This window comes from Myodes glareolus, chromosome 16 (assembly GCF_982192425.1).
Source record: "Myodes glareolus chromosome 16, mMyoGla1.1, whole genome shotgun sequence".
NCBI lineage: Eukaryota > Metazoa > Chordata > Mammalia > Rodentia > Cricetidae > Myodes > Myodes glareolus.
In genome coordinates, this window is record NC_142041.1 from 1603492 (window position 1) to 1629396 (window position 25905).

Genomic DNA, 25905 nt, shown 5'->3' on the forward strand with positions numbered 1-25905 from the left:
TTTCACTGATTCTTTATACAAGTCTCTCTTCCTTTGAATCCTTTTAAAGTTCTTTTATTAATCTTTATTGTCCCTTACAAATTTCTAATCAGAGTGCATTTCAATCAACTGAATTCCACTACATGCATTTATTCATCAAACAAAAGTCTACTGAGAATCGGATTCAACACACAGCCCTGATTATCAATGAGCTTAGTCTGACACAGCAGAGTTATAAACAGGAAAAAAAAAGCACGAAGAGCTAAAACAGAGATGCCAACCCCATTATCATAAAGAAGCACAATGTCCTCAGTCAGCTAAGTTCCAGGATCAGTCTACAGTTCTCAGAACAAGAGGGTGCAAGAAAATTATGAGACAATTGCACCGCCTAAGATAAAGACTTAAATGAACCAGTGAGGTCTCAGATGAGGAAACAAATCATTTTTCATGACTTTGTAGAAGGACGGAGTCTTGTCATTTGAAATTAGTAGCAGGTTGACCAGAGACAACCTAATGAACATACCAACTTAAGAAATACTGAGACTGATTGCAGAATGCCATGGTGCCAAATGTACAAACTAGCAAAGACAGAGGGGGGGAGAGCTATAAGAACAATTAATTGTGAAAAAAAAGACCATAGAAATATGCCAAATGCAATTTAACAGCTTTGGTTGAGACCTAGTTTCTGCTCTGGACAATGAGGTGGACATTGATAGATTAAAAGATGACAACTATCACGTACAGGAACACAGTAAATTTTCTTTTGAAATTATACTCTGAGAATCCTATGGGGGCAGTAAATGGAATCTGGATTTGAAGCTCAAAAGAAAAACTAAAACAAATGTAGGCTTTTTAAAATTATTATTATAGGAGTCATTTAGGTCATAGCAATAGATAAAAAGATAACCAAAGGGGGAAATAATAGAGAAAAGCATTTGGGAGAATGATAAATAATATGAAAGACCTTCAAAGAAGTCAGATGGAAACTTCATACAGTGTAAGCTCCAGTGTATTTGAGTGTGTGTGTGTGTGTGTGTGTGTGTGTGTGTGTGTAGAAAGTTGCGTAATGCCATGCCTTAAAGATGGCGCTGGTTTCCGCCTTCCACCTTCCCGTCGGTGAGTGCTCTTGGTTGTGAACAACTCCATATATAGCTAATGCTAAGGATCTGGCTTGCTTCCGCGTTTCTGGACCTATCTGCATTTCCCACGTAGTTTGCTGGGGTTGGCTACCCAGAGGTTATTTAAGCTATGGGCTGGCTTTTCCCGGGGCGAGAGGTCAGAAGATTGTTCAAAGGTCCTGAATAAACTGCAGTTAGAAGAGTCCGGTGTTGCGTCTTCCTTGCTGGCAAGGTAGGCGTGACATGTGTGAAATAAGTCAAGCCCAGAGTCACAAATCCAAATGTTTTACAGTATTGACCAGTGAGGACCCACAGAGTTCCAAACCATTAGAAGCTATTGCCAGGACTATCGGTTATCCTCGAGGACTTAGGCATAAGACCCAAAGGATGGAGATAGAATAAACTAGAGTCATTTAACATAAAGATGTTAAACTCATACTGTCTTCCTCAATAGCCTTTATAGTACTGGAAAATGCTAGGCATGCTACTGGAGAAGATCAATCATCGATGTTTACCCAGATGTGCACCCTTTGGCCTACAGTAATGACTGCCCTGGTAAAATATACTCATTGGTGAAACTATGGCATGTTTATTGTGGGAGTAAGTACCCATGTTCTGATTGTATTTAAATCCATCGATATAAAATGAAACCCATTCTTGGCACCTTTACCAGGCCAAGAACTTATGGCTAAACAAGTCATAAGGTCTAGGAGAAACCTACTACTATGCTTTTAAGTGGATATAGTATGAAGCTAAAATGCAATTACTTATACTTATACACTTAGCTTCATACATCTCTCAACAGTCTGCAGAGAAATTTACTCTGTAGTAGATGACAATTAAGACAGAGACAACTTGTCATGAGAAAAATAGACTGGAATGTTCAGCCCAGAAGAGAACCTTTCCTTTCCCAAGGTTCAAGAATTATTGCAGAATAGGAGGATAAGTGTAAGAGTTGTTGACATTAGAAGACTACAAGGAAATAGTGTCTTTGACGTCTAGAAACTGTTGGGCAGCTGCACATACAAACTCAGAGTGACAGAATTTTAAAGACCTGGGGAAGCTAAAGGAAGAAAAATGTCTCAGATTGAAGAGGTGAGGTAGGTATAAAGTTCCATTCCTAGCTGAGGAGTTATTGGCAGTTCATAGCAGCTGGAGAAGCAAAGTCAGTTTTCTCTAAGTTTGTAAGTTCCTTGTAAGTCAGGGATGATAAAGGAGAAGGCCACGTTGTGTAGGTAGTGTAGAAAAGTAAATGTGGGAGGAATTTGGAGAGTGGATGAGTATAATCAAAACACACTGTATAAAACTAACTTAGAACTACTATATGAACAAAAACAAGAAAGGGGAAAGTATAAAAGAAAGAAAACAGATCCAGTCAGTCATTATTTAGAGGAGTATGGAAGGCGTTTCTCTTATTTTTCTATGGCTATCACAAAGTACCGTGACCAAGGCAACTAACTTATCAAAGACAGCATTTACTTTGGGCAATCATGGCTCTAAAGGGGAGTAGAATCCATTGCCATCAAAGATGTTCATTACCTGAATGATGTCTGAGTAATAGCTGAAAGCTTACATGCTGAAAGAACAAACACAAGACAGAGAGAAATCCAATATGAATGGCATGGGTTTTGAGATCCCAAATTCTATGCTCACTAACACACATTCAATAATGTCACATGTAAGAATTTTTCCCAAACAATTCTACAAACTGTGGGAGAAAAATTCAATATATTAGCCTAGGAGAGACATTTAAACAAGGGGAAGAGTTCATGAAAAACCATGTACAGCAGTTGAAATAGCAGAACAGTGTATCATTAGACTGCAGGGAATTTACAAAGAACTACACATTTGAGAACGAAATCCAAGAAAAATATAATATCAAGAAAAAAATGTCCTTGAAAATGTTTTGAGTGATAATCACAATTACTGACAAAGGAGAGAAAGATTTCAGTTGAAGGAGGGAGGGAGGCACAGTCACATATATATGGGTCCTACTAACTGGATGAGTTCGCTATAAAAAACAGACTCAAAATTTGGAGAAAGTGGGAGATGTGTTGGGCAGGGTAGGGGCAACTTGAGGAGGACAGTCCAGGATATTCATGATGAAGAAACACTATAATTATGTATGAAATTAAAAATAATAATAAAATTACAAGAGACATAGAGGTAGGCCATTAGAGAATGGCCTCTTGTTACTGCCATACCCACTAATCTTTGTATTGTACTAAACATTCTCTGTCTTTTCAGAAAACAAAAATGAGGGATAAATTAGGAGAGTTCAAGCATCTTAAGGTGTGGCTGCCTTATTTATTTGTTTCCATGTTTTTTAATTGGATTTCATGAATAATTTTAATTAAGCTATATCATCATTGTAAAATATATATGAAATATATTGTATATTCTTGAAAATACATATCTGCTGACTATTACATAATGAAAGTATATTCAAGTATCCCTTGGTTAAAAATGTAGTAAGACGGCTAGGAAGATGGTTCAATAGCTAAGAGAAATCGCTGCTCTTCCAGAGGTCATGAGTTGGATTCCCAGCACCCATGTGATTTCTAGCAATGGTATATAGCTACTGTTCCATTGAGATCTAGTGACCTCTTGTGGCCACTATGGGCACTACATATATATGATGCACGAATGTGCAGGCAACACACACACACATTTAATTACATACATGGATACATACATGGATACATACATACATAAGCTTAACAGAAGCAATGATGATTGTAATTCAGCTACTTTGGATCCTTTGTGGTGACTATGCCTGTAGAGGAGCTGTTATCATTCTACTCTAAACAAACAATAGGATGCTTATTGCTAAACATGAAACAGAAATCTGTATGTTCTATTTGTTCAGAAGATTTAAACAAATATGTTGAAGTTTTCATCTATAGTTTTTCAAAAGACTTGTTCAACATCAGTGTAGTGTATAATTTTATTTTATTATTTATTCTTCTCCCATACATCTACATCACAGTCTAATAGCAACAAACTATTTTCTTATTGAAACACATTGGACCCTTGCAAGGTTGTCAAGCAGAATGACACTATGAACTATTGCTCTACATTTTTGTATCAAGCAAGTACACATAGTGTGCATGTGTGTGTGCACAAACACACACACACAAGTGAAATGACTGTAAAATTGTAAAATAGGATTAGAAAAGCTCATAGTATTTCATCTACACGATGTCCAGTAATGCAAAAACTCTATGAAGAATTATTACGAATAGCAGCCAAGAGGCCCATTAAGGAAGATCAAACCCAGGATAGGCCACACGGTGAGTAATGGGAATGCCTGAACTATAGAGGGAGACCTTGTTGCAAAAGATTTTTTTCAAGTCTTTAAACAATACATTATGTGATTTTGTTCAGATATTAAAAACATTTATCCCAGAAGACAAATGGTGTTTCTTTTTCACACTTTCAATAAGTCTTTAACAATGAATTACAATTTCTTCTTGTTGTTTTGCTTCATCTTAGCATATCTTTCCATATTTATTTATCAAAAATATTTAATTTCAAGGCAAATTAAATACAAAGAAAATACTGATGGAATAACATACCAAATCTAGTAAAATCTAAGGATGATATAAATTGTGTAATTTGCTTAAACAAAGAGATTAATATTAGTATATTATTTTTCAAAGTTAATACTGGAAATAAGAAGACTAATATTTAGCATCGTTAATAAATTTAAAGAAAATTGCAACCATACTTACGCTCTTCCAATAAAAATTTCCTTTAGAAAACAGTGCAATGTAAAATAACTTTACACATAAAGAGAATCTAAAGTTATATATTTTATGTATTTAATTTTTTAAAGAAAAGCACACTTTTATTGAGGTAAGACACATGCCTATATAATATGCCATTGTTAGAGTAAATACTTTGACCATGAGACTTCTAAGGCAGTTGACTTCTAGAGAATTGAAAGGCAAAGGGAAAGGAAAGCATTACAAGCTGTTTTCTGTTACAGAAGATACATTCGCTCTTGACAGAAACACTGAAGTCAGAGTACTGGATACTGGATCTTTCCCACCCTCTGAGGGGAATAATCAAGTACTTTTGTCACAAAAATAGAAACTATTTTTGTATAGAAACAAGTACCAAATAGTTTGGTACTTGGTACTTTGTTATTATGGTGTAACCTGTGAAAATTGGATAAATAGAGAATCCTACCTCAATAGCCCATGGGACAATAAAAGACCTGGTGTTGTATCTGATGTTCCCCCAAAGTCACACCTTCCCTGGAGAGCCGGTGTTATGCTTTGAGAATGGACTGGGTAAGGTGCATTTTAGACTAATCCTAGGCGTTAGCCCATATTGTTGACAACTGACGAGGGGTCTCTCCTGTTAGTTTAAGACTCTGTCATTTAATTCCTTTGTAGACACTATCAAATCAAGTGGATTTTGTTTGTTTGTATGTTTTTCACTACAACAAACATCTGCTTTTAGTAGTCTGATTTCAGAAAGCACTGGAGCTGAGATGATGTGAGAAACTCATTGCCCATAGTAAGGCCGAGGGCTGGGGCGTCTTTCTATTTCAGTCAAGTCTGCAGTGGACCTGGGAGTGCTGGGCACGGCAGCTTCAACCTTGAAGGGGCTCAGTTTTTAAACAAACCAGCCAACTGACTTCTGATTCTCATCTTGAGTGTTCCCCCATCCCACCACCTCCTAAAACCAGCCTTCTGTCTTTGTGATAAAATAAGTTATTAATAAAAACTGCACACAGATTAAACCTGTCTGTCTTAAGAAACGCTCCTTTTAACCGTCTTTGACATGATTAGTTTTGCTATATTATTCTTGAATATTTTCTATTTTCATCACTAATTGGATTTTTTTAGGTTGCAAAAATAGCAAAAAAATGAATGCAAAGAGACAAGAAGATCATTGAAGGACACATTGGGAGTGATCTATGGGGACCTAGAAGAGGAAAATGAGGGAAAATATATCATATTTCATTGTATGCATGTAAGAAATTCTCAAAGAATAAGTTTTCAAATTCAGTAGATACCTGAATATAGACACAGATATAATTTAAATATATTATTGGGAAATCAAAAAAGTTATGTGTCTTAATGCTAATTAAAGTTTATTAAATTATAGACACTTGGAAGGTCAAATAAATCTAACCTCTGCTTCTACTATGAATGTAATTTTATCGGATTAGTTTTGTGAAACATTGAATGTATATCTAAAGTCTTTGAAATATTTAAATATATTTTTCAAACTTCTTAACTTTCTAAGCATACTTCATAACATTTTGATGGGAAAGATTTGTTGCTACAAGAACTCAGAAATCCAATTATCTCACATCAAAGAATTTTAAGAAATAAAATAGATGAATTATAATCTGTTACACCAGGCTCTTGACATAAAAAAATTTAGGATTTTGTTCTATATACTAAAATAGGGAAAACCGAGAACTTTGAATGTGCAGGAAGATATGCCCTTTGAAAAGTCACCAAAGTAAATGAACACATGAATGAAACCTGGCTACTAGCTCCTCCTAACTTTTTAAAAAACAATCATTAACAACACAGAATAAATGCACTGCAACTCTGAAGAACTAATAACTGGCAACAGAGTTCCACAGAGAGTGGAAGAGGAGATTCCTGAGAGCCCAGGGACAGGGAAGCATCCTCCAGACCCTTCCTTGTCAAAGACAACAGTCTGTTTTCTTCCTGCTTGCAAATGATTCCAGGAGAAAATGGAGATCCACAATTCATATTCATATCTGCTTGATGATTTCTTTCCACCTACTAAAAATAATCCAGAATAACTTTCCAAAAGAAGCAAAGGCAGAAAACAGCTGATATTAAAAGAGTATATAAAACAATTTTAGACACAAATTATATGCCTTTCAAAGTAACACATTATGAAATAGAAAAAAATATATTTTTATATAATCAGGTTGCTCAAGGTGAAAAATAGAAAAACTTATTTTAATATGCAACTGACTAGTTTTGAATGGTTAACATTCTGTGCTCTGCTTCCATGTTGGAGTAATAACAATCCTTATACCATGGAAGCATGAATTTCATCACAGTACCTCGCTGTAGCATTTGTCAAGGAATCTAACAGTCCTTGGCATTCAGCAGTACTGTGAATATGGTGACTTCTTACTCTTGCTAAAACTCACAGTCATTAATATCAAGATCAATGAATTTGATACTCATACATAGTGGGGAAGTGTAAACTGGTCACCTATTTATTATACCTTCTCTAGCAACATGTGAATATAAAATATTGAATAATGTGAATATTAAAAGATCCACATTAATTAGTCAAATAATTTTATGATTCTGTTTAAAAGAAATAGCATCAAACAGCATTCTATGCACAAATAAATTAATTATAGAAAACAGTGATTTGCTAATAATAATAATAATTAAATATAGTGGGAAAATAATTTATTCTACACTTAAAGATGTTCCCATAGTAAGTGTGGTGGTACATACCTATAGTTTTAACTATTTGGAAGCTGAGTTAGGAAGACAAAAATTTTAAAGCCAACTTGATTTCAACCGTGAAGTCAAAAAAACACATTTTCTCAAAAGTAAACAAGCAAGAAAAAAACAAAACAAAATTTATTTCTCGATGGGATAGGAAATTGTGGGAAATGTATTCAGAGAAATGGGTTGGCATTTTAAAACCAAAAACAATACACTAAGAATTACATATATACCCAGAAATACATCACTAATGAGTTATTCAGTACTATATTAATATCACAGCACTTAAGGTAATGAACATATACAGAAAGTTTTGGCTCACTGTTTTGGATGTGGAAGTTTTCAGTACAATCATCCCATTGCTTTGGAATGTTCTCGTGGAAACATGTGAAAGAAAAAATCACTCATTTCCTTTTTGGGTAAAAACAGAGGAAAGGGCACTAATGTTCTAAGACACCATCCATGACCTTATTCACAAGGAACTGAAGGCCAAACACCAATACCTACGCCTTAAAGGACGCATCATCTTTCAATACATTTTCCCTGCTGAGCAAGTTTTAAACACATGGACATTGGAAGGTATGGACTTCACTAGTAATTAAGATATCACTAGAGGATATTGGTCAAACATATTAGAACTTGTGGTGGCTAACACAAAGTGGAAGTATTCAAAATAATTTCAAAGTTAAGTTCTAATTTCCCAGATATTTGGAAGGAAAATGTATCCTTCTCATATTATTAAAATGAAAGAAACTATATTTCAGTTAAATATTTGCTCTAAATGGGTTCAAATATTTTAAAAATATTTTTCAAATATTTCAAAAATTTTCAAATATTTTAAAAATTAGCTCTCTATACTACTATACATTAGTATGTGTTTTAACATAGCAACTCAAAAGGAAAAAAAAAACTAAAGTTAGGTAAGAATCACTAGGGCAATCTGGGCAGCCATGGTGAGAAGGACAATTAAAACAAAGAATTTGAAGTTGCTTAGAGTAATGAAAGTTCATTATTTTTTAAATGTTGTTTAGAAAAATTCAATAGTATTATTCATACTGTAATAAGAAATGCAGATTTTACAATGAATGATAAAAATGAAATTTATTTAAAACGTTGAACAAAATGCTAAGAGAAATATAAAGAATAGTGAATTTCCAAATTCTACAACGTGAAGTACCAAAGATGTCATTCACTACCAAATGAATTATAATAGTATTGACTATTTAGGCATGCCATTTTGCAAAGGTGACCTCCACAAGACAGCAAATCAGTGAGCTAAAACTTGTTTGACTATTCAAAACTATACTGACTAATATATCTAAAAATAAAAATATGATCAAGAAGGGTTTATTCATGGTGAAATTGTATTAATTCCACTTCATGGTAGGAAGAGTAACAATTATATCTTTGTAACATGTGAAATTCTTAAGTTTGTCATTGGTATTATGTCTCTAAAATTAAATCTCAAATTATATCTTACATAGTTTTAATTCTAAATTTTCTCATATGTAAACTTAGCATTTTATGTACTTTAACAGATATTTTTAATTTCATAGTATTACAATTATTTCAAGTCCAATATTATGCTGAAAAATATCAAAATTAGGAATTATTCAAATTTTCCTTTTTATTAGAATTGACATTTCACTAAAATTCCAACTGTGCTATTTGTAATAAGAACTGGCATTAGAAAAAAACCAAAAACTTAATGTCTAAGAAAAATTTATGAAAATGAAACATGAGATCTCTCTTCACACCAAAGTAAAGATACATATCAACTTTTAATGCAAAATTCTTTCTTTTTATTATATTGTATATGTCACTTGAGAATTTACTCATTCATTCTAAAATATATACCTTTCAAACAGAAACTTATTCATTAATTAAACATATTTATTTATTAAGCAGTTTAACTGCAGTTTCTCCTTCCTCCTCTTTTCTATCCCTGCTGCAGGAGTACATTCTGCTCCTTCATCCCATCTCCTCACCTCTCTCACACCCTGAAATCCACTCCTCCTCTGTGTCTGGTTAGACACAGTCTGGATACTGTATGTTATTGTGTTGTATTTAAATTGTTTGATGGCTGAGGAAGGAGAAAAACTGCTAAAATATATTCGATTATAAATGCTGATATATATTGAAAACGCCTTTTCAAATTTAAAGTCAAAAGGTAGTTACACTTTGGAGAAGAGGTTTTTCTTTTGTTTCCACAGATAATGAGAAGCTCTAGATTCATTCTGGGTTAAGAAAAATCAGGTTTGATCAAGAAAGACTCTCAGAGAAATCTCTGACAGGAGCAGATGGCCCAGATGTCTGAGTTCTACATCCAGAACAGATTCAAGACTGCTGCATGAGATGATCAAGCCTCACAGAATACTCCAGTCAGGACTATATCATAATTCTAAGTTTTCTTTAGGTCCCCATAAGATTATTAGTGCTCCCAATCAGCAGGAAGTAGTCTGGAAAACTATGCCCACATTCCTCAAAAAATGGATTATGGATGTTTGCCTTTGTTTAGAATGTTGGTTACAAGTTGTTATGAATAATGGTCAGAAAAAAAGCTCAACAAAGGAGATTCAATCCAGAGTTCTTGTTTAAAAAAAATGTGTGTGGGGGGGTGTGGAGTGCTGTGGGCCAATGGTCTGTAGCCTGTCATTTGTATTTTAAATAAACTCTGAGTAGATTCTGAATTTCTGAATAGAAAATTTCTGAACAGAAAAGGTCAGGCTTCCCATAGGTATCAACAAAGCATGGAATACCAAGTTCAAGTAGGACTAGGTTCCTCCCCTTGTGTTAAGCCTGGGTAACCCAGCCCTGTATGAGGATTACGTTCCAGAAGCCAGTTAAAGGGTTGGGGACAGGCTCTGCTTCAATCACTAGAAGTCCTACAAGTAAATTAAACTCCACAACTGTCACATATATGTAGAGAGCCTAGTTTGGTCCCATGCATGCTCAGAGGTCCAGAGTCTGTGAGCTCCTATGAGTCTAGGTTAGTATTTTCACGACATATAATTTGATACTATGAAAAATATAAGCAAGTACAAATACAAAACTTTACATTTTCCCCATTTTTTCAAAGCTTTTATGTTAGAACATAATTTCATAGCTTTAATGTTAGATCATTGTATTAGAACAATGATTACTATCACGTGAGTTGAGATATGGTTTTTGACTTAGTGTTAAATATATACTGGGGATCTCCTTTTTTAAGACTCAGTTTCTTTTCTTTCATGTTTCTGCTTCTCTATTTTGGGAACGATGTGTGAACCTCAAGCCAGCCAGACATCATATCCACCTGAAGCCAAGATCATCTACATGACTGCTTAAGTTTTATGTTAATCAGGTTAAATTTTCTGTTATACCATTTATGGGTTACTCTGATTACTGTTAGCATGTTTTTTTTCTCCCCCTCTAGGCATAACTTCTGTGTGAAAGGCCTTTCCCCGGGTCTTAAGATACATGGTCCCCTTCCTGTATTCTTTTCATCATTTCAATTTTACCATTTTGCTATTGTTAACTATACAAATCTTGGCAAGTTAACACACTTTTAAAGCCTGAGTTACTTTACAAAATAGAAGTAATAATATTATTTTATGAATTTATTATAAAAATTAATGTACACAATTCATTGAGAATAATATTTGAAACATGAAATACAAAAATTAAGTTAATCATTACTTTTGAATAACTATTTTCTTCTTTAAGAATCTTTAACTAAGATTGTTGATAACTAGCAAAAAGGGTACATTATCACTTTTTTATTTCTCTTTTTTGTTTTGTGTCTGTATGATTCTGTGTGCCACATTCATCATGGAAAAAGAACAATTATTTGGAATTTGTCATTTCTCTCTAGTGTGTGAGTCTTGACATTCAAATTTGAGTACACATAAGCCTGGGGGTAAGCACCGTCATCAGCTAAGCTATATTTCTAGCTTTACCCATACACCTGATTTTTGAAAGCACGTATCTCACTGGCTTAGAACATGGCAGGTACTTTAAGTTGACCAGCTTGGGACAAGCAGAGATTTAACTGTCTGCATTCCTAGATCTGGTAGTTTCTGTTTGTGCTTTCAAGACAAGAGTTTTACTGACTGAACTGTCTCCTTAGTCTGACAGTTTTGTTCTCTGCTTTATCAAAAGCAAAAATAAGTCTCTCTATAGATTAAAACTAGGTCTATTTCTGTCACTTTCCAGATATATACATATAGATATAAGTATCTATCTATCTATCTGTCTGTCTGTCTGTCTGTCTGTCTGTCTGTCTGTCTATCTGTCTGTCTGTCTATCTGTCTATCTATCTATCTATCTATCTATCTATCTATCTATCTATCTATCTATCTATCCAATCAGGATGGTACTTATGGCAATACATTTTTAATGTCAACTGAAGAAGAGGGATAGATATCAGTAAAAGGAATATTGGGGCAAGATCCATTTTGTTTAAACTTGATATGTTTTACTAAAACAAAAGTTCATAAGATACATAATGCTGTGAAAATAAAGGTCAAAATTGTGGTAGAAGTTTACTTGCATTCTTGATGTTTTTGAAAGTATTGGGAACAAACCTGGAGTCTTATGTTTGCTGACCAAGTGTGTTCGATGGAGCTATCAGTTTTGGTCTTTTATCAATAAGAACATAAACTATTAAGTTATTGTAGTAAGGAAACTTTTTGTTACTTTAGTCATGATACATGGCTAAATTGAATAAATACTTTGTTTTCTTGATGATTACCTAGATTTAAGGATAATGATCCAGTTGAATTTCATGGAAGTAAATTATGTGTTAAAATGATAGTATTTAAATGAAGATTTATTATAATTTAGTAATTTAGTCATATAATCAGAGTGTATCTAAAAATTCAACTTTTCTGTACATAGATCATTAAATGTCTGTTTCTGAACATATGAGCTTTCTGAAATGATCTGAAATGCCAAGGCCCTAGGATTGAAATGTAGTTCATTGAACTTGCACAGAAATATTAAATATGATATTTAAAGCTCCTCATGAAGAAATGTATCTTTCCCAACTCTTGAATTAATGATGGTATCCACGTCAACTTTGGAAGATATATTGATGTTGCTTGATTCTCTGTGTTTCTCTATCTTTGATGAAATGTTTGCACAGAGCATTTGTGCCTTATCTTGCAAACACAATGTAAAATTCTTTGTTTATGCATGGACATCTCAGTTTTATTTGCCTCAATTATTGATTGTCATCTTGCCTGTCTTAATGTTCAAGATCCATTCCTATACCTTATTAATGTTGACAGGAATTAAAATTTTTCAAATATAATTGTTTCAATTCATCTGTTATTCTGATTTTTATGAAGACCTAAATATAAAAAATCACCTCAATACTGCATGATTATCATATAATGCAACATAATTGAATGGTTTTTAAAAACTAATGTTTGGTGTGGGAAGTCCTTCTGTACATGTGTGGCTTTTATTGGCTAATGAATAAATAAGCTGGCTTGGCCTGTGATAGGGCAGAATAGAGCTTGTTTGGAAAAATTAGGCTGAATGCTGGAGAAAAAAAGGCGAGGTCATGAGATGCCATGGAGTCGTCAGAGCAGAAAGATGCAAGTTGCCAGCCAGAGCCTTACTGATAGGTCACAAGCCTCATGGTAAAATATAAAGTAATAGAAATGAGTTAATTTAAGATGAGTGAACTAGAAATATGCATAAGCTAATAGGCCAAGCAGGGTTGTAATTAATACATTTTCTATGTGATTATTTTGGTTCTAGGTGGCCAGGAACAAGCAAGCGACCTTCCTACAACAAACATTTATTTAACTTTGCTTTAGATCTAGTAAGATGAAGTAAACATAATAAAATGAGTTATATTCTAGGAATGAAGAAGCCACTCTAGTAAATAAAGATACAACGTCCTTCTTGAATATGATGCCTAATTACTTTAAAGATAGACTCCTCGTGTTTTACTAAAAGCATGTTTAAAATGTATGTGGTAGTAAGTTAATTTAAGAATTTTGCATCTCAGTAAGTTCAGTAAGTACTCCGGTGTTAGGATTCGTTAAGGTCGTTTAGCATATAGTCACAGCAATTCTTTTTGTAATAAACAGAAACCAAAGGACAGACAACATAAATAATAATCACTCAGACTGTGGACTGAATAGTAAGCATCTTCAGATGTACTCTCTTGTCACCTGACACTTTCTTCATTAAAGATCAGCGTGGAAAAACATCCAGTCTCCTGAGAAACCCTATGTAGCAGCAGTCGCTGCAAGGTAAACATAAAGGCTGATACAGCACAAGAAAATTTAATGTTTTGGTTTGCCTCTGGTAAGAAACATGTGTCTCTGTGCCCCATTATACCATTCAATGGCTCTCTGTGGTCAATATGAAGATCCATATGGAGACACCCACATAGGTATTCTCATACAAGAAGGTAAACTCATGAGAGTGTAGGTCTGAAGGTGAAGTTATTCATTTCATATTTAATAACAATATATTTAAAATGTTTGGTTTTCAGTGAAATTATCATATCTTTTCCACTTCATATTTGTTAGATAGTGCTGATCATCTTATGCATGTCTCTTCACACTAGACAGTGAACTTACAAACAATAATCTATTACTGTTACACACACTCCTGCACACATACACACAGTGATGGACATCATCTCAGGCTTTTTTAATGTCAGACAAGTATTTCATCCTTGACGCTTGAAATGTACTTTCATGTTAACAGTATTATAACATAGATCACAATGAAATTCTTCCTGTTTCAGGATAATTTTCTGAATATACTTATATATCATTTTATAGAAATGGCTATTTTTCTCTCGTAGGTGACCGATTCAAAATCTTATTGTGCTAGACACCTGCTTATACAGAAGCAATTGGTATGATGTTTTTTAACGTGGACAATTCTACCTAAACTTTTATTATTGTATCATGTCTTAGAGAAGAATAAGTTGTTATTACTCAAAATAGACTTTAACATTCTGCTAAAGTTAAATTTTCTCACTTACACCAAGGCAATAAATGCTTTTAAAAATCTTGCCTAGCAAAATATTTTCTGTTTAGAATTACTATGTCCGTACTCAACATTTTCACGAATGAAAACTCAATATAAATTTAAAAATGACAACATGTTTTATTAAAGATGCATTCATATGTAAATGTCCTTTTATGCTTTAATAAAATTATTGTATAATTCCATTAGTGTTAATTAGCTTGACCTTTAAAAGGCATTGTGACAATAAGCAAATTGGTCAAGGAGTAGGCAACAATAATCTGTAGTTACTGGCAGTCTGCGACAGTCTTTATCTCTTCTCAGGTAGACAGAATTCAAATTGCCTTCATTAGAGGGGCAATATGCCGTGCAAAATGAGCAAGGCACTTATCAAGAGGCTCTTTCATTTGCATATTTTTGCTGCAAAACCAAGCAACAGTGTTTTCTAGCTGCTCAAGAGCTGTGAATGCAAGGAAGAAAACCACCCAGGTAAACAAGCCAGGACCAGATTAAAGGAAAGACAAAGTTTATCAATAGGGATGTCAGAATTGTGCCTTTTGTTAATCTGTGCTGCAAAGGACAACCTTGTTGGCTTTTAGAAACTAGGATGTAAACTGGATGAATGCTTCTCACATCTACCAATACCACGAGCAAAGTTGGAGGCTGTTCTTATAAGAAACGATCAATACTTCAGACTGACACTGCCTAGCTTCTAGCTTTTGCTGCTTAAGATTCTGAATTTCAATTAAGCAGTAAATCGTTATGGAATTATATTTTCAGATGCCAATTAACATGCCCTTAATCCCTAGCAATTCTGAAACACTGTTATTTTGCAGAATTTTTCCTATAGCATTCTTTCCAGAGCAAGAGTCTTAACTGACCGGTAGAGATATTTTTTTCTAAATTTATGACCAGATATCAAATAATTATATTGCTTAAGATTACAGCTGGAGCTTTATATTACAAGAATATTATGATTATACTTTAAGTTACAATCCACAGTACAAATCAAGAAAAATAGATTGTATTCTTGAAAACATCTGGTCAAACATGTCTTGACCTAGCTATAACTATTAGGTAATGCTGTATTTGAGATTTTTTTTCCACTGACACATTTCTTGGAAAACTTTTTAAATCAAATGAAACACTTAAGCATTTATATTACTGGTCCCAGTTAGGTCAGTGTAAACATTTTTCTTTCCTGTATAATCAAATCCTCATTTTTTTTTTGTCAGTAAACTTGTTTATTTATAGATGTCTGTCTGCTACCTAGTAGAGCAGAGACCTAAAGCTAAGTGCTGCTTTTATTGAGGATCTCAGTAATTTAAGAGAAAATATAGACAGCTTGAAAGACATAATCTTTATGCAATATTTACATAATTTAAATTTATGAGGACACAAACTAAATAAATGCAACTGGTAACATTCAACTGTGACTGCCAATGTTTCGGTATTAGAAATGGAGTGCTATAAATAAGTAAAACATATTCTACACACAGCATACATTGAAAACATTTCGACTTCCAGTGTTCACAGTCTACAACATAAATTTCATAGTACAAATTGAAACAAATTTGTTTCAGGCTATTTGAGATAATGATAAGTTAACCAACATTTAAATACAAATATGTTTGACTCTAAAGCTTTGACTTTCCATCCTCCATAAAAGTTCTATGACTTTCACTCATTAGCTTCAGAAAACTTACTAATAAGGTAAGACTAATTTAGCAATAAAATACAGAACTATTAACTTGAAAGTTCGAGTTAGTATCACATATTTTATTTTGGTAAGCATTAAGATTAATTTGTACTTTGAAACTGATGATTCGTTTTACATTTAGCTTTACAAAATTTACACTATTCATGACTTTACTAACCTCTATGTATCATAAAAAGAGCAAGGTAATTAACAAAATCCATCTTCTAAATGTTCTCATGAACTAACAAAACTTAATTTTATGATTAAGATTAATTCATCAAAGAGAATTAAGAGTTTTATTAGTCAATCAATTAGTTGTTATCAAAGCAATACACATTGTAGTGAGCACCATTTACAAGAGCAAGGAAGGAAAATTATTTAGGGTTAAATTATAAGAATGAAGAATTTGAACACTAAGGTTATGTGTCTGAAAATGCACATTTGTGTACAAGGAGAACTCATTCTTGGATTGGATTTTCTAGCAGTTACACTGCTGTTGGGCATCAGAACATAATGACGGCAATTAGACAACGAAGAGACATGTTTTGAAAGAATACAAGAAGTTAGCTTATGAGAAAATATAGATAGTATTAAGATAATTAATTACATTGTCATGTCAGAGCCTAATTAAATAGATGAAAGACAAAAGAGGAGGAAAAAGGGTTATAAACAAGAAGGGTGATAGTGTAATTGTGATAATAGGACTGAAGATAATACAAAATACACAGTGTAGCATACTATGTATGTTAGAGTATATTTCACGAGGGAAAACGACAAAAGGTATATATGATGACTATCTCAGGAATTTAAGGATAAACTATAAATTATTTTTAAAAAGTAATGATTTACAAAAGCAATGCAATTTTGTGTTTACACTTATACCTATTACTTCAAGAATACATACATAACTAAACAAAGTAGTAATTTTGATCAATTATTCTCTCAATATAAAAAAGCCTTAAACACTAATTTTATACTTTTGTAAGCAATATATAGACTCTCTGCCTTAAGTTTATCAATTAAAAATTATTTAAGCATCTTCAAATAAAACAGAGATCATTAATCTTGGAAAGAAATGATGCACTCACCATCATGATTGGGATTTCCCAGTGTCCATGGCTCATCAGAATCAAAATGAGTATCTCCTCCAATTCCTGGTCCCGGGAAATAGGCATGTGCCAAAAATCCTCCCTCCCCATCAAAGGGGGAACTGTCTCCATGAAAACCAGATGCAAAAATGATGGTTATATCCACATCACGTTTGCCATTTTCTAGTTCACTGTAGGGAACTTCTTCAAATGTTAATGGAGTTACATTCTGCCACACATCAAAGGCACGGCGAATTGCTCTCCTGGTCTCAGGGTCTCCAACTTTTGGAGTTACGTTCTTTATACTGAAAATGGAAAAGACAATGATCAGTGTGGCTTCTTGGGTGCAATTTAAAATACTGTAATTTTTTCACCTCTTTAGGTCAAAATTATCAATGAAAATGACTGTATTATAGAGCAATGGAATTCATTCACTTTTAGTGACTTTATAGACATTGTTCATTACACAAGGCTATTTCATTATCATCAAGGGGGCATTCATGTGCCAAGGCTATTAGGGAGAAGATCTGCGTAGGATGGCTAGTGGGAAGCAGGATGACAGATCAACCAGCTTTCCAAGTGATCAAACGGGTGCAGGAGCTTTGAGCTGACACAAAAATACCAATTTCCTTTTTATTTCCCTCATTGAAGATGTATATCACTGTAATTAGCCAATCAAATACTATCTTTATCCTTTGATCTGTGAAAACAAACACAGCATGAAGCAAGTTTTAATTTTTTTTTAACAAAGGCCCATTTATTGTGGTATCTGATATTCTTCTCTGCTTAACTGAGCCTTTTTAGTTAAAAAGTAAAGTAACTAAAATAGCTACTTACAACAAAGGTTTACAAATTTTGTGAATTTAAATGGAACCAGGAGTAAATGAAAATTTTATCTAGACATTATCAGCTTCACCCTCATCTAACATTAATATAAGTTGATGAAGCAAATTACTATTTTTGATTCATTTAACCCTACTCATATATATATAATATTTTATATATATGATATATATGTAATTTCCTGATATTTTCTATCAAATACAATATAAATGAACTGAGAACATATAATTTTATGGTACAGAATGCGGCTACAGTTTAAAATTAACAGATGAATGCTACAGGGTTCAAAGGTTTGAAAATTTTTCAATCAGTAATATTCTCCACATAAAATTACATAAAATAAAAGCTTTAATATAAAAAGTGCTATGGTGGTCAATAGAATATAGCTTCCTTTACAGTCATCAGAGGTGATTGGCAGAGCTGCAATCTACAATGACAGTGATGTAGCCAAAATATGCCATTTAAACTGCATGCCTTTGTTAATATCGGACTAAAATTTACTGTTCTTTTTCAGATTTATTTTTCAACATTAAAAACTTTTCACAATGTACTTTCTTGTAGAAAAAGTAACATTCTGATTATATATAACTAACTTGTTTATAATCATTACAAATGCCATAATAATAATGACCTTATTTGGGCATTGTGAGTGTGAGAAATACTCAATAAACCTTATTTGATCCCACCAACAATACATGGAGATGAGTATTAATACATACCTCACAAAAATGTTACAATTTGCATGAATTTAAAGGAACCTTCCTCGTGAGAGAGATGAGAATATTCTGACAAGCTTTTTCCTAAATACCCTGAGAGTCTATTGTTGTGAAATCCGTATACCCCATACATCTAAAACTAAGCATTTTTCCTTTATAATACATAGTCCAGGCCTTACTGGACTGGACTTACTGGACTTACTGGACTTACTGGACTATTAATTTACATTTTAATATGTCGATGAATATTATTTTTTCTATACAAAAAAGCAGAGCAAAGTTGGGAAGCAAGGAGTGATCCAGGAAGCCACAAGTCGTAAAAGGCCTTGGAGTGCAGATCTTCTAGCAGATTCCAAAAGTCAAAAAGTAGCTGGCATAGTCTGGGCAGCAAAAAAGTTAGTATCAGAGGAGTTATTTTTTTATTTTGATTTCAATTTTATTAATTATTCTCATAACTGAGGTGAATGCTTAACTTTCAGAACAAATCTCTAGCATGAACTATTGACAGAACCTTTGTTATGTAGCATTAAAATCATTTTGCTCATAATTTTTAAAAATGCTCTCTCCCTTCACATCTTATATGTTGCTTTGAGTGGAGGAAGAACAAATGGACATTAGGAATGACTCTTGATGTTGGTCTTCTGCCACAAATAAATGACTTGATTCACAACAAGGAACATATACAGTGGCAGAGAAAATGCTAAAATGGAAGATTGTAAGAACTTTTGCAAACCCACAGATGGAAGATAGTGGAGCTAAGATCAGCTGGTGTGAGTAGAGACGGGATGCATTTTTGAGGGGAAACACACAACTAGATTTCACATTAGTGAAAGGATGGGTAGAAGAAACTGTTTTCTGCCTGCTCAAGGATGGTAGTGTGTTGGTTTGAGCAAGTCTTGTCCGCCATTCAGCATACTGTCCTATGTTACATTGTAAGAAGGAGGAAGTATTTCCTCGGAAGCATCAGAGTCTTCACAGCTTGTTAGAACTCATTTCCCATCTTGATGCAGCAGAGGCATGCCAAGTGAAGGCATCATTCTTAATCTTGTGCAAATTAAATTACTAGTAACCATTTATCCTCTTTATACACCATGAAACTGCAAAACTGCTAAAGGCAGGCTATTTGGAAGGATTTCCTGCAGAATGAGTCCTTATCTAGATTCTAGACTATATTCCAAGAGCGCTTGTATGTCTTTGTAGTAAGACATAGGAAACTGAAAGAACCAAAACAATCATAACCTCAGGTAATAAGTGAGTGAGTAAGGAGGCCAACAAAAGATGCTAAATGATGCTCTACTGACAGGAGGAACCAAAGACAGTTAGCACTTCGTATCTAGACAGAGAAACAATCAGTAGCAGGTCAAATTAAATTTGCTCATTTAAAAAATAGAGCTGAAGTGAGGTGTCATAAAATGAACAGAAAAGAGAAGGTCATAAAATCAGAGAGGACTGACAGGGAGGTAATATTCTATAGAAGGAAAATCCTGGAAAGCCGTAAACATAGAAGCCTCTGATCGATTACAAATCTGATTATATCTTATGGAAAGTGGATGATAGGGCAACAGTGACAGGAAAAAATTCTTTTCCCGACTCACACAGAGGACAGACAGGAGCATGAGAAGACTGATGGTCTTGGAGATATAGAGAGTGTGTGTTACCACATATTCTGACAGAACTGTGAGTGGAGATTGGTGATTTAATGCGCAATGAAGACATGAATTTTATTTCAAGTAAATGGCAATCTTAAATGATGAAAACAAATGAAGTTATATTCATACGACTTTTAGGTAAGCATTCAGTGACAAAGCCGTGAGGACAATACAGACTAACACACACAGTCCATGCTTTAATTTGGAATATGTCAGTCACTGATCTCTAAAGCCACACACTGACGAGCTTCCAAAATAAGCTTCACCATCATATATGTGGAATTATTCATGAATAAATTTAAACCGTAGATGTGTACTTGAGAGCCATGTTGGGAGTTCAATATTGGAGACTCAAAAAGCAAGGCGTCACTGCAAGATTTTCTTCTTAATCACCCTTTATTTAGTTGATAAGTGAGATAACAGAGGCACAGAGAGATCATTGGGTTATGGCAGAAAAATACAGTGTGTAGCCTTAAAATGTTATATGTAATGCACAAATAACCAAATGTATATTTCATAAAATGAGGAATACTAAAAATTTTGACAACTGTGATGAAGCTAATTTAATTAAAATGCATTACTTGCCTATTTCCTTTTATAGATAAAGAGAACAATCATTTATTTAGAATGGATTTTATTTGCTCAAATACTTATCTGGCTATTTCATAGAGAATTTACCCTCTTCTCCAAATTTTATTTCTGATAACATTTGGAACTTTAATCTAAAAATTACACCAAGCCCAAGACAACCTTAAATGAATTAAAGTAAAATAATGTATAGATTTATAGCTATCAGAATAATTAGCACTGGTATCAAAATGGGTGAGCTAGCTTTGTTAACTATGAGGATTTAGGATTTCTACTTTTAGCATCATTATATATTGTGCCAGTTGATGTGATGATAATGACACATAGGAAATCGCTACTTTATTTTTTCTTATGGTGGCAAATCATTTTCAGATTTAGACTGCACTTTTACCATTGATATTGGAGGTAAGAACAAAGATAGATGTCTTGAAATTTAATTAAGATACAAAAACATTGTAATATTCTTTCCTCAAGATCATTTCAGTTGTGGGAATGTTAACTCATTATTGTGAGAGAAAGGACTTTTTTGACATAAACTATCAATAAATAGTCATTGTTTTCTAGGCTTATAGATAACTTCCAGGCTGTTTATTTATTGCATATAGTCTGTAGTCAAGAACTTTGTCATTACATGATCTCCATATTGGAGAATATACAGTCAAAAGGGAAAAAGTCAGCCATAGGAAAACATTCATACAACTTAAACTCTGGAATTATCAAACTAGTTATTCAAAACTCCTCATCAATATATCAGAATCTTAATAGAAATGTAGTTAACATAAAAATATATGAAATGTATGTGTGTGTGTGTGTGTGTGTGTGAACCAAGTGAAAGAAACTCTAAGAAATGAAGTAAAGGACAGGATAGAAATGAAATTATAAATAAAACAAATGAAGAATGCCTCTGATATTTTCATTATGGCCAAGAAAAAAATCCATGAATTAAATATTGCAGGAACTTTCTAACCTGCAAGGTACTGCAAATAAATAATAAAATCCAGAATATATAATCTGGGAACTATGTAAAAATATGTAAAGATTAAACCCAAAGGAAGAAGGGCAGATATAAAAATGTCAGAGAGTATTTTAGTATTAACAACAGAAATCAAGTGACAGATACATGAAACTCAGAGAGCATTTCTGTAGAGGAACAAAACAAACAATAATAGATTTCTCTTTATTAAAAAATGCAAGAAGAAAGTAGTACAGATGTTTAAAATGGTCAGACAATAAATAATAAAGTCACCAACCTAGAAATCAGCATCCAGTGAAATTAGCATTCAAAAGTGAAAAAATAAGTTGTTCAAAGAAAAACTAAGAAACTCTTGTCAGTGGGCTTTCCTGACAAGAAATTTAAGACTTCTTCAGAGATAAGATTAGAAATTCAGATCTACATAAAGAAAGGTACATCTTTTTTTAAATACCACAAAGCAAAAAAAAATTTTGTGACAAAAAAGATTTAAGCTAGCATTAAAATGAAATGCTTATGAATAACTCTTTTATATACAATATTTAGTATACATATGTACACACACACACACACACATATATATATATATACCATCTATATGAGAAAGAATAGAAAATTCTGATATAGAATAATATAGAAATAAATAGGAAAGCAGTCATGTTTGTGTATAGGAAAACTCAGTATCTTAAGGTTGTGGTTCTTTGTTCCTTGATTAGTAGACATAGCTAATCAAAATCATATCCAATTATTTGATAGATATAAACAGATGGATTTCAAAGTTCATGCTGAAATTTATGAAATCCAACATAAACAACACAATACTTAAAAAAGATACAAGCAACTAAAACTACTAGATATTATAGTGATTTTCAAGTTAGTAATTGAGATAATATGATGTTGATTTAGAACAAACAAGTCATGGATAGAATGGAAGAATAAATGCAGAGAGTGAGCAATGATCTGTGATCACTGAGTGAAAAGAATACAATTTGAAATATTCAGATTTTCTCAACTTCTAAGCAATATTGATGGGCATATATGAGTGACTACAGAAGCTGAGGAATGTGCCTCAATTGGTAGTGCTTAACTAGCATGCAAAGAGCCCTGGCTTTGTTCATCATTCCCAAATAAACATGCATTGTGCTGCACTCTCGTAATTTCATCACTCGGGAGGTTGGGAAAGAAATCAAATGATTAGAATACAAGACAAAGGATCATCTATATGTCCTTGATTTTGATATTGTATTTTCCATTTATTTATTTATTCATTTTGCAACCCCATAGCAGTTTTCCCTCTTTCTCTCCTCCCAGTCCCTCCATACCTCCTCCCTACCTCCATTCACCATTCACTACTCCTCAGTTTCTGTTCAGAAAAAGGCAGTCCTCCCACAGATATCAAAAACATGGCATTTGAGGTTGTAGGAAGACTAAGTACCTTGTCTTGTATCAAAGCTGAGCAAGGCAAACCACTATGAAGAATAGGGTACCAAGAGCCAGGAAAAGACTCAAAGATAGGGGGCTGGAGAGATGGCTCAGAGGTTGAGAGCATTGCCTGCTCTTCCAAAGGTCCTGAGTTCAATTCCCAGCAACCAGATGGTGGCTCACAATCATTTGTAATGGGGTCTGGTGCCATCTTCTGGACTGCAGGCATACACACAGACAGAATATTGTATACAATATTTTATATATATATATATATATATATATATATATAGAGAGAGAGAGAGAGAGAGAGAGAGAGAGAGAGAATGAAAGATAGTCCCTGTGCCCACTGTTAGAAGTCACACAAGAAGACCAGGCTACACAACTGTTAGGCATACACAGAGCACCTAGGTAAGGCCCATGAAGGCTCCCTGGTTGTCTTTGTGAACTCCTATGAGCCCAGGTTAGCTGAATCTATAAGTTTTATTATGATCTTTTTGACTCTTCTGGCTCCCACGATTCTTCCTCTCTCCTGCAGTATTCCCTGAGCTTGACTTAACGTTTGGCTGTGGTCCTCTGCATCTGTTTCCTCCAGTTGCTAGATGAAGCTTTTCTGATGACAACTGGATTTGGCAACAATCTCACTCAGAATGCACAATCAACAACAACAAGTCTATATTTCACCACCAGAGTCCAGCCATCCCCCTACAGCCAGTCATGATGGGATATATAACAACCAAGGAAGTGAATGAGTAGGATATTATTAGAATTCTAACAACTGCTCTTAAAAAGATCACAAAGACAATGGAAGGCAGATCACTAAACAAGAGAAAATGGTTGAAGGTATAACTTATCAAAGACTTAGAGAAAAACTGGTAAGTTTCTTCAACAAGAAAACCATGCAGTTATTAACCAGAAAATCTAAGGAGACACTTCACCAAAGAAAATATTCTGAAAGCATGTAAGTGCAGATGATGCTGAATCTTATGTTTCATTAAAGAAATCACACAAGTATGTTATATCCATAAACAATGAGAATCCCGCCACCGTGTCCTAGCTAGTTTAAGTCCATTTGACTAGCCAGATACATTTGGTAAGAGGGACTCTTAACTGAGAAAATACCTCCTAAGATCCAGTTCTAAGGAAGCCTGTTAGGCATGTTCTTAATTAGCAGCTTAATTGGCTGGGAAGGCCCAACCCGGTCCTTGGCGTGAACCCTAAGATTTCAGCCCTGAGCTCTAAGCAGCCTGAAGAAGACAGAGGGAGCATGGCAGCAAGCAGCCCTCCTCTGGGTACTCTGTATCATTCCTGTCTCCAGGTCCCATCCGAGTTGAGTTCCTTTGCTTTACTTCCTTCAATGGACTGTGACTAAAGATGATTAAGCTACCAGGTGGTAGTCATGCAATCTTTAATCCCAGCCCTCAGGTGGCAGAGGCAGGTGGATCTCTGTGAGTTTGGGGACAACCTGGTCTACAAGAGCTAGCTCCAGGACAGGCTCCAAAGCAACACAGAGAAACCCTGCCTCAAGAAACCAAAAACCAAAACAATGCTCACATCAATATTAAAAAAAAAATCAGTAATTACTGAGGGTTTAGAGAGAAGAGAGATGGAATAAATTGGTAAGACATGGGCTTTTTAGGGCACTGGTGCTTCATGTATAATATTATAGATGTAGACACATGACATCATACACCAGTCAAGCGAATAGAACCAGGCAGAGTTAATGGTAGTGTGGCTGAGAGTTCTCCATCGGCCGTCAAGAGTGACTCTGGATGGTCCTATTTACAAACGTGCCGCACTAAGGAAATCACTCCTGACAGCAGAAACTGTGCTGCTCAAGATTCGTTGTTCTAAAATTGATATGATAATGAAAGCTTATAATTATTTAAGATGGTCAAAATTCTTATTATTTTGTAATTGTTTGGAATTATGCTAGGGTTTATGAATAGAAGTGCAAAGTATAAGTGGCAGGAAATTTAATTTTTCAAACCCTTTATTTTATAATGGTGTATTAAGTTTCTAAATACCTCTATGTCAGCAAACCAGGAAGAGAATTGCTTTCAGTCTTGTATGAAGTATGCAAGAGCTTGTCAATCGTCTCCTACCTTTTCACTAAGCACTACTCGATAATGAAGCTCACAGGAGAAAGATGGACAACAGGCATGAATATTGCTGTTGCTGGGGAGATAGAAGCATTATTCCACATTGATTTCCAGGAATAATATTTAACTTTTTTTGAAAGCACAGAGAGTATAAGTGGAATGAAATGTTTCTGTAACTAAATGAATAACACACAAAAAATTTAAATGACAGTGAATACTAGCTTTATGGGAAGAGCCAGGGTTATTTTGTCTTTAATTTATCTGAAGAGTAGCTGACATAATT

At 34.0% G+C, this 25905-nt stretch overlaps 1 protein-coding gene across 1 annotated transcript in view; it reads right to left on the reverse strand.

Annotated features, from left to right (window-relative positions):
• The window catches only part of Mmp16 (matrix metallopeptidase 16), a 238396-nt gene that overhangs the window by 93825 nt on the left and 118666 nt on the right, over window positions 1–25905 (reverse strand). Inside the window, exon 4 of the mRNA XM_048420470.3 lies at window positions 17333–17637. Coding sequence (XP_048276427.1) covers window positions 17333–17637 — 305 coding nt within the window. The remainder of the gene's footprint in view (window positions 1–17332; window positions 17638–25905) is intronic.